Below are 19858 nucleotides of genomic sequence, written 5' to 3' on the forward strand. Positions count from 1 at the left end.
CAACATGAAGCATTCTAAATATATGACAAGTAAATGAAGGCACTTTGGATTACAGAATATTATGTTAAATATTTTAATATAATATTAAAAATATTTTTACACCTAACTTTTAGTGACATGGGAAAACTTTAATGCTATAAGTAGAAAAAAACAAAACAAAACTTTACATACAGTCAGATCTCAAATATGTAAAAAAATGTATCTGTAATAGAAAGATCTAAATTTAAAAAAAAAGCAAACTACAGAATTATATGTGGCATGGTCCCATTTATGTAAATAGTGCTTGACTCATTTCAAGTACTCAATAAATGTACACTATTATTATTATTTGTACTAAAAATGAACAGGTACTACTTTACAATTAGAAAAATCAACAAATTTATTTAAATTATAAGTTTAGGTACTTCCTCATTTAATTAATGAGAAGTGTATAACATCAGAAAAGTTAAATAACATATGTGTCTTTCTTTCCCATACCTCACAATTATACAATTTCAAATTAAACATCTCTGAGTGATGGGAACCAAGTAGAACTGAGAAAACTGTTGAAACATCTCTAATCTAACGGATGGTTACGTTCAACATGTTAGACTACAGTTCAACATGTTAGACTACAGAGAGGTATGCAGATTCTATTATCCTTAGACCACAGAGAGCTGTGCAGATTTTATCGTATTTAGAGTTTAGAAAGGCAAGATCAGGGGTGGTATTTCAAGGGCTGTGATGAACAAGCAGATTTTCTTGGCCAATATCTCATGCTGTACCCAAACCAAGGCCTCTGGTGTACTCTTTGAGAGATAACCAAAAGCTCCAGGGTGATGCATCAGAGACATATAGGAGAGGAATAGAAACTAGGGATATTTTTCAGCTGTAACTGTCTTTAGGTAAAATTTACACACACACACACACACCCCTGACAAGAGACTTATTTTGAATGAAAAACAGGCAACTCTAGAACTTATTTCCTCAAGTTTCATAGGGGTTTCAGTATTTGTATACAATGTGAAATGCAAGGTCCATGGGATCACATTGATCTCTGGCCTGCCTAAAGTAAAATGGCCTGCCTCAAACAAAGAATAAGTTTGAAACATTAAAAAATGAAAGATTTTTTCCAACCCCTTGTCCTGAGGTTATGTGCAACAAAATAGTACGCCAGCCAACATAGTAAAGAATGTCAAAAGCACTAGAGACTTAGCTAAATATAAAAAATCAACAACTTAAATACTGAAGAAGAGTTCTGTTGCACTGTACTGTACAGGATTACAAAACCACCATGCAGTCAAAGTAAAGAGTGGCTTTACCTGTATCTTGCCCTATCAGCCCACTGCAATACATGGCATGTCGCTCAATCTTTGTGGGTGGGAAGCCTTGGTCACAGAGTGGGCAGGATACCTGGACACTACATGAGAAGATAGAAGTAGATATTTCTTTCTCAGCATCTTTCTTGTTATCAACTTGAAGAACCTAAAGAACATGACAAATAGCAATTATATTAGCTTTACAAAGTATCTTTTCCCAAAAAGAACTGCAAGAGGCTCCCATCCTGTATTTTAAATTACTTTCAATGATACCAATCATTTTGCCAAATTCTGGACAGTAGATTGGGAGATACACTAACACAGTTAATACTCATTCAGTGTCTGCCTACTGTGTGCTAAGCATTCTGCATGTAATAATGCTAGTTTAAACCTCATGGTAATCTTGCAAAGATTACTACATTCTTTTTACACTTGAGAAAAGTATTGTCTAAAACAGTAAAGCAACTTGCCCAAAGTCACAGAACAAATTTCAGCCAAGCTGAAATTCAAACCAGAGATTACTGGACTCCAAAATCTGATAGCATTCCTCTCTATCCCACTGCAAGGCACTATCCTTGTTAAGTCAGTACGCTATGTTTCAGTTTGTATTAGCAACCGCATCTTAAAGACAGTTTTTCAATCTCACAAAAGAATTATGAAGGCAGTCAAAAGGTATAAACTCCTAATTGAAAGATAAGTATTTAGGGTGTAATTTACAATGTAATAATATAATTAACATTGCTGTATGTTATATATTAGAAAGTTGTTAGAGTATATCCTTAGAGTTCTCATCACAAGGAAAAAAAATTTCTATTTCTTTAATTTTATATCTATATGAGATTACAGGTGTTCACTAAACTTATTGTGATAATCATTTAACTATGCATGTAAGTTAAATCATTATACTGTACTCCTTAAACGACGCTATGCTGCTGCTGCTAAGTCACTTCAGTCGTGTCCGACTCTGTGCAACCCCATAGACGGCAGCCCACCAGGCTCCTCCTGTCTCTGGGATTCTCCAGGCAAGAACACTGGAGTGGGTTGCCATTTCCTTCTCCAATGCATGCATGCATGCTAAGTCGCTTCAGTCGTGTCTGACTCTGTGCAACCCTATGGACAGCAGCCCACCAGGCTCCTCTGTCCATAGGATCCTCTAGGCAAGAATACTGGAGTGGGTTGCCATTTCCTTCTCCAAAACAGAGCTATATATTAATCATATCTCAATGAAACTGAAAGAAAAAAAAGAATTAATTCCACAAACACACAAAAAGAACTGTGATCATTGTAAGTAACTTCGGACATCAGGAGTGAGGGGCAAAGAAAAGAGCTCAAGCAACGCAACTAAAATTTAAGTTAAGAATCTAGGCCTCAGCTTATACCAGTAAGACAAACCACCTCTTATGTTTTGTTTCTTTTAGGTTGAAAGAGGAAACACAACTAAGACTCAAACATTTAAGAAGGCCTGAAGGCAATCATTAAAACAATTCTGACAAAGCCATTCTTATTGCCTTTTCAGTGTTTTGTAGTCATCATTTTTCCTACAGTTCCCAGTATCTCTCACAGGCAGTTTTATTTTACCTTCACAGGTCAGAGCCAAGAACTCTGCAGTGATTAATTCAACAGTATGCGTGAGCACTGCAGCACTACTGCCTAACACTTGCTTCAAAGGACAGCATGTCCTAGCCAATCAATGTGAAACTATCCTGCATAGCCACTGCTTCCATTTAAAAGCAAGGAGCAACTAGGCCGTCATTATGCTTTACTATAGAAAACAAAATAAACCCTTTTCTGATACAAGAACAAAATGAGACCAAAACTGCAGTGGATAGATCATTTAAGCTCTGAGAAAACCGGGTTTTTTTCCTCTTTTTAGTCTCTAAGTTTGCTGCTGCTGCTAAGTCGCTTCAGTCACGTCCGACTCTATGTGACCCCATAGACGGCAGCCCACCAGGCTCCCCGGTCCCTGCGATTGTCCAGGCAAGAATACTGGAGTGGGTTGCCATTTCCTTCTCCAATGCATGAAAGTGAAAAGCGAAAGTGAAGTTGCTCAGTCATGTCCGACTCTTATCGACCCCATGGACCGCAGCCTACCAGGCTCCTCCATCCATGGGATTTTCCAGGCAAGAGTACTGGAGTGGGGTGTCATTGCCTTCTCCGTTTAGGTCATCCCTAAAATTTATCACCTGTGAATGTAACCCAGAAGAGAGGGAAACAGGCCATCTAAATAAATACCAAGTAAAACAATTTCTACAACTGCCAGAAAATGTTATTTTCAACACATACCTGCTTTTTACTTAGAAAGGTGGATGCGGAGAAGAAAGATAAGAAAGGAACCAAGAGTGGTTGAGTTCCTGTACTATGCCAGGCTTGGCCAAGCATTTTCCATATCCATACCTCACAACAACCTAATTGTCAGAGGTATCACTCACTCCAGTATTATACAAGAGGAAATTAAGGCTTGAAAAGGCAAAGTAATCTGCTGATCACAAAATGACTACGTGGACAATGTAGACTCAAACCCAGGCCTATGGAGGCATCCAAACTCTCAGTATTTCACCACAGTATGACAAAAGCACTCCCCACCCACTTTGTTTCTGGAAGCCGACTCTGCCAGGTATTAGGAGACACTCTGGTTCTAAAATTATTCTTCTCTAGGATGTGGGGTAAGTCAAGTGGGTCTAAAAGTTCTGCTGCTGCTGTTGCTAAGTCGCTTCAGTCATGTCCAACTCTGTACGACCCCATACATGGCAGCCCACCAGGCTCCCCCGTCCCTGGGATTCTCCAGGCAAGAACACTGGAATGGGTTGCCATTTCCTTCTCCAATGCATGAAAGTGAAAAGTGAAAGTGAAGTTGCTCAGTTGAGTCTGACTCTTAGCGACCTAATGGACTACAGCCTACCAGGCTCTTCTGCCCATGGGATTTCCCAGGCAAGAGTACTGGAGTGGGTTGCCATTGCCTTCTCTTCTAAAAGTTCTAGGTGCTTTTTATTTCAATCTTAGTCACTGAGATTCTCACAAACACAGGTTCCTTTGTATAAGGAAAAGTTGTCCTGTAAGTGCAAAGCCATTTGAGGAGAAGGAAGAAAAGTCAATATACCCTATAATTTACAAATAGTCTTGAAAATTAAGTGGCAGTTGAGCAGTAACTTGGCGTTCTAAAGTTCACTAAGCATAGAAACTGGAGAAGGAAATGGCAACCCACTCCAGTATTCTTGCCTGAAGAATTCCATGGATAGAGGAGCCTGGCAGGCTGCAGTCCATGGAGTAGCAAGGTGTCAGACACAACTAAGCGACTAACACATGCACTCATAAAAAAGTTATATGGCATGAATGATACCTGTATTCCCATCCAGTACTATACTCCTTTGTATTCCATCACCAGCTCTATAAACTGCAGAGAAGGTACCTTCAACTATTATTATAGTATTCACAGGGAGAAGCTGATCTATTATTGTTTTATTGCTAATACAAGACCACTTCCAATCACATTCATAGGCAATCCAGAAGGTTTCTAAACATTTTTATGTTTACCTAAGTTTTTTCCCACTCCAGTGTTCTTGCCTGGAGAATCCCAGGGACAGCAGAGCCTGGTGGGCTGCCATCTATGGGGTCGCACAGAGTTGGACACGACTGAAGGGACTTAGCAGCAGCAGCAGTAGCAGCAGCAAGTTTTTTCCCAGCACCATTAAAAATGTCTATTTAAATATTAACTATAATGGAGGAGCCTCAAAAGGAAAAAAAAATACAAGCCAAGAAGCTTTTGTGAGGACTATGCAATCAGGGACTGGGTCTCTGCAGAGCTGCTCCTGCTGCTTTTAAAATACTATATGTGTATTTTCTCAAAACAGGTACTTGTATACCAAATCATGATCTATTAAAGGCTGGCCTGAAAAGAAACTTCATCTCAAGAAATGGATCCAATGAAAATAAGAGTATGTCCTACAGTCACCAACTCCCTTACCCATTCCCCATAAGATTTATGCATAGTTTGGGAAAGTGTTTATCTCCCCTTTTATCTTAGACACAGTCTATTTAACACAGTTTATTTAACCAACTGACTAAACTGACTATAGTTGTGCAGGTCCACTAATATACAAATATTTTTCAACAGTAAATACTACAGTTCTAAGACTGCGGTTGGCTGTGTTAGGGAGAAAACACAGACACCAAGGGCCCACTATAAGTTATACACAGGTTTTCAACTGCATGAAAAGTCAGCACCCCTAACCCCCTTGTTGTTCAAGGGTCAACTGTATCTGAGTCTGAATAAAGCCCACAGTTAACAGACTTCTGAGTACGAATATCTGAGACCCCCACTCAAGCAAGATAATCCAAAAATATTATTTCCAAAAGAACCTTACCACTGCAGGAAATCAAATCAAGAGGGACTACAGTTCTGGCAAGGGTATTCCAAATACCTCAATTACCGTCAAGCAATTCTGTGTCATTAGTAAGCTAATATCACTGAGCAGCCACAGTGTGTTACAAAGCAGTTCCACATGCATATTTCTACTTGTGCCAAATCCCTGCTATGTTTCATATTCTTTATCTAATTTCATCATCAGAGCAACCCAATAAAATAGGCTATTTCTGTCTACATTTTATAAATGAAGAACTGAGATTCAGAAAAGCATTCTTCTCCATTAGGGCATTCCTCTAATGCCCTCCCCTAATGCCCCAGGCATTTTCTAACCTTACATTTGTCAGACTGTTAGGGGTAGCACACTGAAACCACCCACCCTGGTCAGGCACCATAGTAACTATTTGCATGAGTTGTTTTATGACAGGAGATCCTGATAAGGAATACGGAACTAATAAGCCACCACCAACCGGAAGAGTTCGGGAAAGGTCTAAAGGAGACACTGCGTGTCCGTCCACTTCCCGGAATCCCTCTCGCTAGCATCCATCTTGGCTGAGTGATGCTTGCACCACCAGGAAAGACTCTGAATTAGAATGATTGGCCAAAGACCACCCGGAAACTAATCCCATCACCATAAAACCCGAGACTGTGAGCCACGCAGCAGAGCAGTTCTCCTGGGTTTCCTTAGCCTACTGCTCTCCACCCGGGTGCCCTTTCCCAATAAAATCTCTTGCTTTGTCAGCACATGTGTATCCTCAGACAATTCATTTCCTAGTGTTAGACGAGCGCCCTCTTCCTGCAACAAGACCACATTATAATTATCTGTTTATGTGTCCCTTTGAGGGCAGGAGTTGTTTTTATATTTACCTATATCTCACGACTCCAAAACAGTAACTGGCACACAGTACACAAACTATAATATCTGAACCAAACAAATGAACGAAGCAATTAATCTGACCAAGGTGATAGGGTTGGAATTCAAAGTCATGTCTTCTAGTTCCAATACTCAAGTTCCTTGCACAATAAACAAGAAATTTTGGGGTAAATGACCCTGTACACAGATTCCAATGGCAAGAGTCCACACCCTTTGTAATATCATTGTACACAAAAAAGGCCCAGATTCTATCTTTCTAGTAAGTGACTTGTAACTAGTGTTTGTGCAATAACTTAAAAACTACAGCATCTCCAACTTCCTTTAATGTTAACTTCTAAGACTATTTAGAGCATCCACAGATATTAGCAAACAGCAACACCAAAAAGGGGACATTAGATGTGAAAAAGACCATACAATTCCATCCGCTTGATGTGTAGTGCTTCAGACATACATAACTTTTAAATAGGGTTCTTGCTCTTTGCCCAAAAACTTGTTTCCTCCACAGTCATGGATGCTTAAGAAATCAGCCTTGATTAGCTAAAGGCTTGCAGAGCTTCTTCTGCATGTTAAGATAACTATGTTAACAACACTCTGTTCCCCCATCCCTACTGAGAAGGTTATAGTTTCTCCCTAAGATAAGAACCTGAGGCCATTTTGACACTATGTAGCAGGATCCAGCTTCAGCAGCTCTTAAATAGGGAACTCCTCACCAAAAGGTGTTAGGAAACTAACACTACAGGCATGAGGGAATCTCAATCTGTCAGTTGTGACAGATCAGGTTCCAGGGAACCAAACAACAGGCACAAGTCACGAAAGCAGGATTTCCACTCAGTTACCTGCAGTACAGAAACTAGGAAGGGGATCTATTAATAACTTCTAAGGCAAAAATTGTTTTCAAAAAAATGTACAATATAAAAAGGAATAAGAGAATGAAGCTGAGAATAAGAGCATTGCTCAGAATAAAACGTATGCACATGTGTAACCAAAAAATTTATTTTCATGAAAAACTAGTTTAAGTCTCAGGCTACTTTTCACAACACATTTTAAAGGTCTAAATTCTTTAAAAGAGTTATTGATATTTAAATTGTTTTGTCAGACTCAACATGAAAAAATATGCACTGAATCTTAATCAGGCGTATGAACTTGTGTCAATCAGCCTTATGGTTAATGTCAGATATGTGAACTTAAGAAAGGTACTAGTACAAATACAGATTGACTTATTTTATCATGCTGTTATCCAGATTTTGCATTTCTGATCACATCTCAAAATTAGGGCTGAAAGTTAGGTCACAATATAAAGGTAGCAACTTTTTCCAAGATTGTTCATCTCTGTTACATCATTATGTTAACAGAAAATGCTCCAGGACTTTGGAGACAAATCTATGCCCAAATTCTGGTGCTATCATTATTAGCAGTCTGAATCTGAGCAAATTACTATGAAATGGAGTATTTCCTGTCACATCAATAAACATGACTGTCATAGCCATCAGGGATTCTGGCCCTCCAAATGTGAATTTCTGAGCCCAGGAAGAACAATGCCTGCTATCAGGAGCCATCAACCACTCCCCAGGGTGAGCACTGGCTCCAGACAGCTGAGATGCATATGAAAGGAATGATTTCAGTAAGCCCAGACTCTTGCATCTTCCCACACAAAGAAAAGCATTAAATTTCTTGAGATATTTGGTTTTCCTTAATTAACAATAACCTTTTGATGTTTAGATTACCTGCTCCATGTTAAGAGTTTCTGTATAACCTGACTCCTCCCCCCTAAAAATTCCCACCAAATAAAACATAACTCTCAGCTTCTAGGTTGTGACTATTTTTTAGGTCAACACTACTCAAACATCCTAAATCTCCATTTTCCCATCTGTACTAGACATAATAAAGCATATTACAATACTGAAGAAATGGAATTACTGTTATATTTAGAAATAGTGCTGAACTCACTTTTAAGAATCTAAGATAAAAACCTAACCCACTGTCACTTAAATCTCTTCATCCAAGGTCAATACTGCATCAGAGAAAGGACGACCAGTAGAAAGAAAACACTGAGAAAAATTAAAAGTAATATTCACCTCTTTATCTGCCATTATTCTTACTTCATCCAGGGTCTCTCTGCCATCTGGAAAGCCTTCTTTTTCAAGGTCAAAAGTTTCAGGAGAACTTAGCTGTGTCTCTGCAATTTAAAAAATCAAAACTTCATTAATTTTCAGTTTGTATTTTCATAGTTAAAAGAAAACACTTATTTCCTTAGACTATGATAGATAATACTGCAGTAGCAATATAAATCAAGCTTGTTTCTTCTTAAAACTTTACTGAGGGCTTCCCTGGTGGCTCAGTGGTAAAGAATCCAGATGCTAAAGCAGCAGACATGGGTTGGATCCCTGGTCTGGGAAGATTCCACACACCACGAAACAACTAAGTCCATGTGCCACAATTATAGAGCCTGTGCTCTAGACCCCGGGAGCTGCAACTACTGAGCTCACATGCCACAGCTGCTGAAGCCCTGCACTCTACAGATCCTGTGCTCTACAAGAGCAGCCAGAGCAATGAGAAACCCACACATCACAACTAGAGAGTAGCCCCCGCTCACCACAATACAGAAAAAGCCCACACAGCAACGAAGACTCAGCACAGCCAAAACTAAATAAATTTAAAGAAAATTTTTAATGCTTATCTCCATTTAAAAAAAAAGAACTTTACTGAAGCATAATTTATATATAACAGAATGCACCAATTTTCAGTATACAGTAAGTTTTGACAAATGCATACAATGTATACATGGCATCTTTATATCACATAACCACAATCAAGATATAAAATATTTCAAGCACCCTCAAAAGTTCTTATGTACCCCTTTGCAGTCAATCCTCCTCCCACTTGGCTCCTTACAATGACCAATCTACCTTATGTTCCTACAGTTTTGCCTTTTCTAGAAAGTCATATAAATGAAATAACACAGTGTGTCATGTTCTGTGTCTGATTTCTTTCTTCTAGCATGTGTATGAGAAGCATTCATGTTGTTACATATATCAGTAGTTCATTCCTTTTTACCGCTTAATAGCATTCCACTGTATGGCTATATCACAATTTGTTTATCCATTCATCTGTTAATCCATTTGGCTTCTTTTCCAGCACAGTTCTGGCTTTAAAGTATATTTACACATTTAAAACAAAACATTGCCAATGCTAATTCTTGAGGCTAAAGGGATGATTAGAGAAGACATAAAAATTGGGAGCAGAACTACAAATACATTCTCGAAGATATGTCTTTAACTATTCTTTAAGCAGCATCTACTAATTCAACATTAATGCAATACATATTTATGAAAGAAGTTCCAGGCACTGTATAGGCTACTAGCAATAAGAAGTATTGGGTTGGCCAAAAGGTTTCGCTTTTTTTCTGTACAATGGCTCTACTAGCACTTGGTTGTCTTTAACTTCATTTGAAACAATTTTATTAGATTGTATTGTGACAGCTGTTATATCAGCATGCATTTTTTAAAAAACCTATCAAAACTGGTGGGTTTTGTGTAGCCATTTTAGTATTGTAAACAGAAGCAAAAAAACAACATTATCAGCATATCATGCTTTATTACTTCAAGAAAGGTAAAAATGCACCTGAAACAAGAAAAGATTTGTGCAGTATATGGTGAAGGTGCTGTGACTGATTGAATGTGTCAAAAGCGGTTTGCGAAATTTTGTGCAGAAGATTTCTGGCTGGACAATGCTCCACAGTCAGGTCAACCAGTTAAAGTTGACAGCAATCAAATCAAGACATCACCTGAGAATAATCAACATTAACCACACAGGAGAAAGCCGACATACTCAAAATATCCAAATCAAGTGTTGAAAAAAAATTGCACCAGTTTGGTTATGTTAATAGCTTTGATGTTTGGGTGCCACATAAATTAAGCAGAAAAAGCATTCTTGACCATACTTCCATATGCAATTCTCTACTTAAATGCAACGAAAACATTCTGTTTTTAAAGCAAGTTGTGACAGGCAGTGAAAAGTGCATACTGTACAATGATGTGGAATGGAAGAGATCATGGAGCAAGTAAGAAGAACCATCACCAACCACACCAAAGGCTGATCATCCAATGAAGGTGATGCTGTATATATAATGGGATTGGAAGGGAGCCTTCTATGATGAGGTCCTTCTGGAAAGCTAAATGATTAATTCCAACAAGTACTACTCCCAATTAGACCAACTGAAAGCAGCACTCAATGAAAAGGGTCCAGAATTAGTCAAAAGAAAATACATAATCTTCCATCAAAATAATGCATGATGCATGTTTCTTTGATGACCAGGCAAAAACTGCTATATCCTGGCTAGGAAGTTCATTCTGCTGTATTCGCCAAAAGTTGTATCTTCAGATGCACGTTTATTTTGGTCTCTACAAAATTCTCTTAATGGAAAAAATTTTCTTTCTCTGGAAGATTGTAAAAGGCTTTGGAGCAGTTCTTTGCTAAAAAATAAAATAATAAGTTTTGGGAAAATGGAATTATGAAGTTGCCTGGAAAATGGCAGAAGGTAGTGGAACAAAACAATGAATACACTGTTCTATAAAGTTCTTGGTGAAAATAAAAAAATGTATCTTTTATTTTTACTTTTAAAACTGAAGGAACTTTTTGGCCAACCCAGCAAGATGGGGACCCCTCACGCTCTGGTTCCGGGGTCCGCAACCAGTTCAAGTAGAGCCAGTTGCCTGTTTTTGAAAATAAAGTTTTAATGGGACACAGCCACATTCATTCTTCTTTATACTGTCTATGAATGCTTTCAAGTTAAAATAGCAGAGTAATTTCAAGTACTTTGTATGGCCCACAAAGCTTAAAATATTTATTATCTAGTCTTTTTATATTCGGTTGGTGCAAAAGTAATTTTGCTTTTGTGCTGTTGAAATCTGCTGTTTGATATTAGAATACATTCTTAAATAAATGCAGTTATGTTACACATCATGGTGTTGGAGAAGACTCTTTCAGAGTCCCTTGGACTGCAAGGAGATCCAACCAGTCCATCCTAAAGGAGATCAGTCCTGGGGGTTCATTGGAAGGATGGATGCTGAAGCTGAAACTCCAATACTGTGGCCACCTCATGCGAAGAGTTGACTCACTGGAAAAGACCCTGATGCTGGGAGGGATTGGGGACAGGAGGAGAAGGGGACGACAGAGGATGAGATGGCTAGATGGCATCACCGACTCGATGGACATGAGTTTGGGTAAACTCCAGGAGTTGGTGATGGACAGGGAGGCCTGGTGTGCTGCAATTCATGGGGTTGCAAAGAGTCGGACACGACTGAGAGACTGAACTGAACTGAATGTGCATTTCTCATTTTATGTTTTTTTGCTAATGACTTATTACTTGCTGTTTATTTTATATTTATTTTAGACTAGGGAAATGATGTTAGACAAAAAGCAAATTTGAGCAATTTTCTTATTCAAGTTCAAAACGGGTTGTAAAGCAGCAGAGACAACTTGCAACATCAGCAACACATTTGGCCCAGGAACTGCTAATGAACGTAGAGTGCAGTGGCTGTTCAAGAAGATCTGCAAAGACAAGAGCCTTGAAGACAAGCATTGTGGCCAGCCAATAGAAGGTGACAATGACCACCTGAGAGCAATCACTGAAGCCGATCCTCTTTCAACTCCATAAGAAGTTGCCAAAGAAAATGTCGACCATTCTATGATCATTTGCCATTTGAAGCAAATTGGAAAGGTGAAAAAGCTCAGAAAGTGGGTGCCTCTTGAGCTGACCACAAGTCAAAACAATCATCATTTTGAAGTGTCATCTTCTCTTATTCTGTGCAACAAAAATGAACCATTTTCTAGATCAGCTTGTGACATGTGACCAAAAGTGGATTTTATAAGACAACTGGAGACAACCAGCTCAGAGGCTGGACCGAGAAAATCCAAAGCACTTCCCTAAGTCAAACCTGAACCAATAAAGGTCATGGTCACTGTTTGGTGGTCTGCTGCCTGTCTGATTCACTACAACTTTCTGAATCCCAGCCAAACCATTACATCTGAGAAGTATGCTCAGCAAATCAATGAGATGCACCAAAAACAGCAATGCCCACAGCCAGCATTGGTCAAAAGAAAGGGCTTTTTTTCTGTACAACATCCAATTGCACATCACACAACCAATGCTTCAAAAGTTGAACAAATTGGGGTACAAAGTTCTGCCTCATCTATATTCACCTGATTTTATTTTTTCGCCAATGACTACCACTTCTTCAACCATCTCGATAACCTTTTTGCAGGGAAAGTGCTTTCACAACCAGCAGGAGGCAGAAAATGCTTTCTAAGCGTTCATCGAATCCCAAAACACAGATTTTTATGCTACAGGAATAAACAAACTTATTTCTAGTTGGCAAAATGTGTTGACTGTAACAGTTCCTATTTTGATTAATAAAGATGTGTTTGAGCCTAGTGATAATGATTTAAAATTCCCAGTCTGAAACCACAATTACATTTGCACCAACCCAACAGAAAAAGTTTGTCATCCTCTGGTCTAGACATCTATCACTTGATAAAAGAACAGAAACAATATTTCAAAAGATGACAATAAGTCCAGAAAGGAAATTTATCTGAGAACACAATCCAGGAAGTTTTCTGTTATCTACACTATACACACTATACATCTAACTGGTATTTCTGTGCTTCACAAATACAATAAGCAGCCAATGCTGGGCAAATAGTATACTTAAAAGGTACTGAGGTAGCTTCTCAATCATCAAAGAACGATTATATACATTTCTAGTGTTAATCATATTTTAATACATCATAATTTTTTTGAAACTGGTTACACACACAGATTTCACCACCTTGTTGGAAAAAGACTTATAGTGTATAAACTTCAAAATCTTCTCTATCAAGCTTTCCTGAGAGTTATTTTCAAAAATGACATTTAATCTGTTAGAAAATAAAAGAGCTGCTCACTGCTTGTACCACTGTAACAATAAAAGTCCTTCATTAAGCTTTCTGTAAATGGCTGAAACATTTAACTATGTATTCAATGATAGTGACAAATTAAGAGGACATTAGCTTCATAGAAATAATGTTAGCATCATGCACAATGTGGGCATGATGTTGTAATCCTGCTTCTTCACTAAGATGATGTTATAATTTGAGTATCAGACCCCAGGAACTGCAAGCAATATGAGACAAAACAAACTAGGTAAGATGGACTACTATACTCAATCTGTGTTTCATTCATTTAGGACAAATTTTTATATATAGCTTCTAAATTATATATTTTATTTTTATTGAAGTATAGTTGATTTACAAGTTGTGTTAATTTCTGTTGTACAGCAAAATGATTCAGTTATACATATATATGCATCTTTTTACATTCTTTTCCATTATGGTGTATCACAGGAAATGAAATATAGTTCTATGTGCTATACAGAAGAACCTTATTGTTTATCCTTAACAGTTTGCATTTGTTAACCCAAGCCTCCTACTTATCCCTCCCTCACTCCCTTTTGGCAACCAAAAGTTTGTCTCTAGGTCTGTGAGTCTGTTTCTATTTCAAAGGTAGGTTTAGATTTTTTAATGATGGCCATTCTGACCAGTGTGAGGTCAATGGTACCTCACTGCAGTTTTGATTTGCATTTCTCTAATAATTAGCAAAGTTAAGCATGTTTTCATGTGCCTGGTGGCCATCTGTATTTCACCTTTGGAGAAATGTCTATTTAGGTCTCCTGCCCATTTTTTGATTAGGTTGTTTGATTTTTGTTGTTGAGGTATATGAACTGTTTGTCTATTTTGGAAATTAAATCCTTGTTGGTTGTATAGTTTGCAAATATTTTCTCCCACTCAATTGGTTATCTTTTGCTTTGTTTATGGTTTTCTTTACTATGTAAAAGCTTGTAAGTTTTATTAGGTCCCATTTGTTTATTTTTGCTTTTATTTCTATTGCCTTGGGGGGCTGACCTAAGAAAGCATTGATATAATTTATATCAGAGAATACTTTGCCTATGATCTCTTCTAGGAGTTTTATGGTGTCTTATGTTTAAGTCTTTAAGCCACTAAATTATAGAGACTCAGGAGTCTAGCTCCATAGAGAAGTAGTTATACTTTCTTAGCAAAAAGAACAATAATGTTAGGGAAACCTTTTACCTAACTCATTTAGAAGTGGCTTATATCAACAAACAGTTGGAGTTAATTAGCAGGTTAATGACAGCAAATCATGATCACAAAAGTTATATAACCACAGTGATGAAGGGCTTGCTTTTTCCTCATTAACTTTCCTCTCATTAGGATTTCAATATTATTGTATTTGCAGGTTCCTCCTGTAAGATCCCAGGGTGATGCCACACGCCATCATCCTTAACTTACTGCTTCCCTCTAGATGACATAGGTCAACAGGCCTAGATGGAGAGGGAGTAATGCTATTTTTTCACAAAAATGACACCGTATTCCTGAGAGCTTCTGCCAAAATCATGGCACTTGGTAGTGCCATCATTAGACAATAATTCACATAAACTTCAAATAATAAAGAAACCACTTTCAACAAAAATGACACAGTTAAACTTTAAAAATAAATAAAGACTTTTATAATGTGTTGTCAAATGTTTAAACTTTGGCAGGACTTTCCTAGACTAATGTGTAAACTAAATACGAGTATCTGTGGGAAAAAACTTGAAAGAAACCAAAATAAGAAAACTACGAGTCTCTCTGACCCCAACAGGTTACATGCAATCTCAGGAAAAACTAAATATGACTTAAGGCAACATTTGTCCAATTCTCGCTGTCCAAAGAGTTTAAATGTTAAGAGGAAGTTACTCACATGAATGAGGCTACTGATAACTTACTAGCCCTCATTTTTAAGAAAAGCCAAATATACTATATATATATATATATATTTAAGCTAAAACAAATTCCTTAGAAAGTAGTGATTCATATCACAAAATAATCCTTCATATATACAATGATTCAACTCAAGAGTTCACTTAGATAATGGATATCTTAGTTCATTTTACATTATTTTGTACATCAAAACATTTTCACGTGCAACTTTCAATAAACATCTTCTCAAACCTTAAACAAAGTACATGTATATTTTCATCATTATTATTAACAAAAGCAAAGTACAATACTTAACCAGGTTAAGTATCTATTTGGAGATTAAAAATAAGTCAATGACAGAACTGTGCAAAAAATTCAATTTCTGAACTCCCTATGCAATTGACTCCACGAATGGCAATGTAAAACTAACCAGTAAAAGCCTCAGTGAAAAAAACTGCTTAATGACATGCAACCCACTTTGAGGACAACCCACTTTAAGAACCCATAAACCAAACCATAAAGTCCTCTAGGCTCTGAATGTAGATTTAAACGCTCCGAAGGCTTTGCTGCCATCTCTGATGACACCAGTAAGTAAACAAGCAGACAAAAGAGCCATGTAAATTTCAAACTATCTCTAAGAAGAGAAAAGGTGAGATGCAGAGCCAATGTCCAGCAAAATAAGTGTATATGTATATATATATACGTGTTGTATGAACACATACACACATCAATCACACATAAACCTCCTGAGAGTGGGTTGGAAAAGTCAGAAAAATTAATAGACACAAAAAGGTAGGGACCAGAAACTAGTAAAAACACAGTGGGGTACTTACCGGGACACACAGTGATTTCCTCTGCAGAACTCTTTGGCATAAAGGCTGAGCTTCTCTTACTGGTCAAAGCAGCAACGCTGAAAAAAGAATCAAACCCCCAGTGAATTCCCAGTAAAATAAATCAGAACACAGGACCAAAAGCAATGGTTAGTCTTTCACAAAGCCACAGGTAATCTGATACCTGCTGTCCAACACCACAAAAGCACAACAGGGAAGCAAGGAATCAGCAGTGAAAACTCCAAGTCCAAAACAGGGAAAATAAATATGCTTACAACTTTGGTTTCAGTGAAATCACTGAATGAAAAGAATCCCCTTTTGGAGTCTTCACAAAGGAAGGTTGAAGGGTAAGGACTCTCCATGGAATCACAGAAAACCAAAAAAAAACTCTACTCCAATATAAGGATGTCAAAAGTGTTTTACAGTCTCCATCTCAGCCTTCTGAAAGCTAGAGTTTTGTAAACTCATAAGAGAAGATGTGAAGATTCTTCTGACACAATAGGTTTTCCCTCACCTTGCAGTTAAATTTCCTATTTATCTCAAGATGTAGCTCTACATGCAACAAAAATAAGATACAATTCCAAACTGCCTACAGCAAAAATCTGTCCAACCAAGCTGAGTATCTCTTCTGAGGAAAACATAATTATGAAAGGCTACCATCATCCAATCTTTTGGTTTACCCTGACTGCTCATGGAGTGCAATTTCTTCTTGACATAGGAGCACATGGCTTAGAGATCTGAGCATCTGAGCTAGCCCCCTCATGCTTCACAGAGCTTTACAATTAGTTTAATCAAGTATGCAAGAGAATGCTTAAAAACACAAATCCTCACAGCAACCAAGAACCACAGAGAAGAGAGAATAACCACCACTGATTCATGATAAATAATCAAATCCTGATAAGAAACCACAAGTGATTACTCCCTCTAAATAAAACATCTCAGAGCATTTGTTATAAACCTAAGCCAGATACAGTTTATTCTGTAGGTAATATTAGAGCTCTATTCAAAGGGTCCATCACAAAACAATTTGCTGACATTTATTAAATGGGCTAATCAATTTGAAGTCAAACCACATTGCCTGCAATTCCAACTCTCTCCTGGTGACAAAGCGTATAATCATTTATTAAAACCTACATCTGCTCTGCAGAAGGCTCACCACAACAAAGCAGAGAGGCCTGCAGGAAGCAGAAGGCCTACTCCAGTTAAAACCACTTCCAAAACTGTCTAAACAGCAGGAATCAAACCAAAGTCACATTCTTTAGCTCAGGAGGAAACACCCAGTATTATCAACTTAACCAAAAGCCTAAGAACATCAACTTAAGTAACAGCAAATGATGATTGGGCCTCAACTACTGTTTGGGAGATGACAGTCAGTTAACACAAAATTAAGCTCTTGAATAATCCCCAAAGGTCAACTAATGATAAAAGAGAAAAATAACTGGATGTCTGATCTAATTAATGCAGTTTATAACCAATCAACCTTTCAGTTCAGTTCAGTTCAGTTGCTCAGTCGTGTCCGACTCTGCGACCCCATGAACCACAGCACACCAGGCCTCCCTGTCCATCACCAACTCCCGGGGTCCACCCATGTCCATTGTGTCAGTGATGCCATCCAACCATCTCATCCTCTGTCTTCCCCTTCTCCTCCTGCCCTCAATCTTTCCCAGCATGAGAGTCTTTTCAAATGAGTCAGCTCTCTGCATCAGGTGGCCAAAGTATTGGAGTTTCAGCTTTAACATCAGTCCTTCCAAAGAACACCCAGGATTGATCTCCTTTAGGATGGACTGGTTGGATCTCTTTGCAGTCCAAGGGACTCTCAAGAGTCTTCTCCAACACCACAGTTCAAAAGCATCAATTCTTCAGTGCTCAGCTTTCTTTATAGTCCAACTCTCACATCCGTACATGGCCACTGGAAAAACCATAGCCTTGACTACTACTGCTGCTAAGTCACTTCAGTCATATCCAACTCCATGCGACCCCACAGACAGCAGCCCACCAGGCTCCTCTGTCCCTGGGATTCTCCAGACAAGAACACTGGAGTGGGTTGCCATTTCCTTCTCCAATGCATGAAAGTGAAAAGTGAAAGTGAAGTCGCTCAGTAGTGCCCGACTTAGCGACCCCATGGACTGCAGCCTACCAGGCTCCTCCATCCATGGGATTTTCCAGGCAAGAGTACTGGAGTGGGGTGCCATTGCCTTCTCCAATAGCCTTGACTAGATGGACCTTTGTTGGGACAGTAATGTCTATGCTTTTGAATATGCTATCTAGGTTGGTTATAACTTTCCTTCTAAGGAGCAAGCGTCTTTTAATTTCATGGCTCCAATCACCATCTGCAGCGATTTTGGAGCCCAGAAAAATAAAGTCAGCCACTGTTTCTACTGTTTCCCCATCTACTTGCCATGAAGTGATGGGACCAGATGCCATGATCTTAGTTTTCTGAATGTTGAGCTTTAAGCCAACTTTTTCACTCTCCTCTTTCACCGTCATCAAGTTCTTCTTCATTTCCTGCCATAAGGGTGGTGTCATCTGCATATCTGAGGTGATGATATTTTGCCCAGCAATCTTGATTCCAGCTTGTGCTTCTTCCAGCCCAGCATTTCTCATGATGTACTCTGCATAGAAGTTAAATAAGCAGGGTGACAGTATACAGCCTTGACATAGTCCTTTTCCTATTTGGAACCAGTCTGTTGTTCCATGTCCAGTTCTAACTGTTGCTTCCTGACCTGCATATAGGTTTCTCAAGAGGCAGGTCAGGTGGTCTGGTAATCCCATGTCTTTCAGAATTTTCCACAGTTTATTGTGATCCACACAGTCAAAGGCTTTGGCATAGTCAATAAAGCAGAAATAGAAGTTTTTCTGGAACTCTCTTGCTTTTTCCATGATCCAGCAGATGTTGGCAATTTGATCTCTGGTTCCTCTGCCTTTTCTAAAACTAGCTTGAACATCAGGAAGTTCATGGTTCACGTATTGCTGAAGCCTGGCTTGGAGAATTTTAAGCACTGCTTTACTAGCGTGTGAGATGAGTGCAATTGTGTGGTAGTTTGAGCATTCTTTGGCATTGCCTTTCTTAGGGATTGGAATGAAGGCTGACCTTTTCCAGTCCTGAGGCCACTGCTGAGTTTTCCAAATTTGCTGGCATATTGAGTGCAGCACTTTTATAGCATCATCTTTCAGGATTTGAAATAGCTCAACTGGAATGCCATCACCTCCACTAGCTTTGTTTGTAGTGATGCTTTCTAAGGCCCACTTGACTTCACATTCCAGGATGTCTCGCTCTAGGTGAGTGATCACACCATCGCGATTATCTTGGTCATGAAGATCTTTTTCGTATAGTTCTTCTGTGTTTTCTTGCCACTTCTTCTTAATATCTTCTGCTTCTGTTAGGTCCATAACATTTCTGTCCTTTATCGAGCCCATCTTTGCATGAAATGTTCCCTTGGTGTCTCTAATTTTCTTGAAGAGATCTCTAGTCTTTCCCATTCTGTTCTTTTCCTCTATTTCTTTGCATTGATCACTGAAGAAGGCTTTCTTATCTCTTCTTGCTATTCTTTGGAATTCTGCATTCAGATGCTTACATCTTTCCTTTTCTCCTTTGCTTTTCGCTTCTCTTCTTTTCATAGCTATTTGTAAGGCCTCCCAAGAAAGCCATTTCGCTTTTTTGCATTTCTTTTCCATGGGGATGGTCTTGATCCCTGTCTCCTGT

At 38.5% G+C, this 19858-nt stretch overlaps 1 protein-coding gene across 1 annotated transcript in view; it reads right to left on the minus strand.

Annotated features, from left to right (window-relative positions):
• The window catches only part of UIMC1 (ubiquitin interaction motif containing 1), a 128999-nt gene that overhangs the window by 37871 nt on the left and 71270 nt on the right, over positions 1-19858 (minus strand). The window contains exons 8-10 of the mRNA XM_068980374.1: positions 16159-16235; positions 8608-8708; positions 1302-1464 (exon numbers count right to left, since the gene is read on the minus strand). Of these exons, the coding sequence (XP_068836475.1) occupies positions 1302-1464; positions 8608-8708; positions 16159-16235 (341 nt within the window). The remainder of the gene's footprint in view (positions 1-1301; positions 1465-8607; positions 8709-16158; positions 16236-19858) is intronic.

This window comes from Capricornis sumatraensis, chromosome 9, assembly GCF_032405125.1.
Source record: "Capricornis sumatraensis isolate serow.1 chromosome 9, serow.2, whole genome shotgun sequence".
Taxonomy (NCBI): Eukaryota; Metazoa; Chordata; class Mammalia; order Artiodactyla; family Bovidae; genus Capricornis; species Capricornis sumatraensis.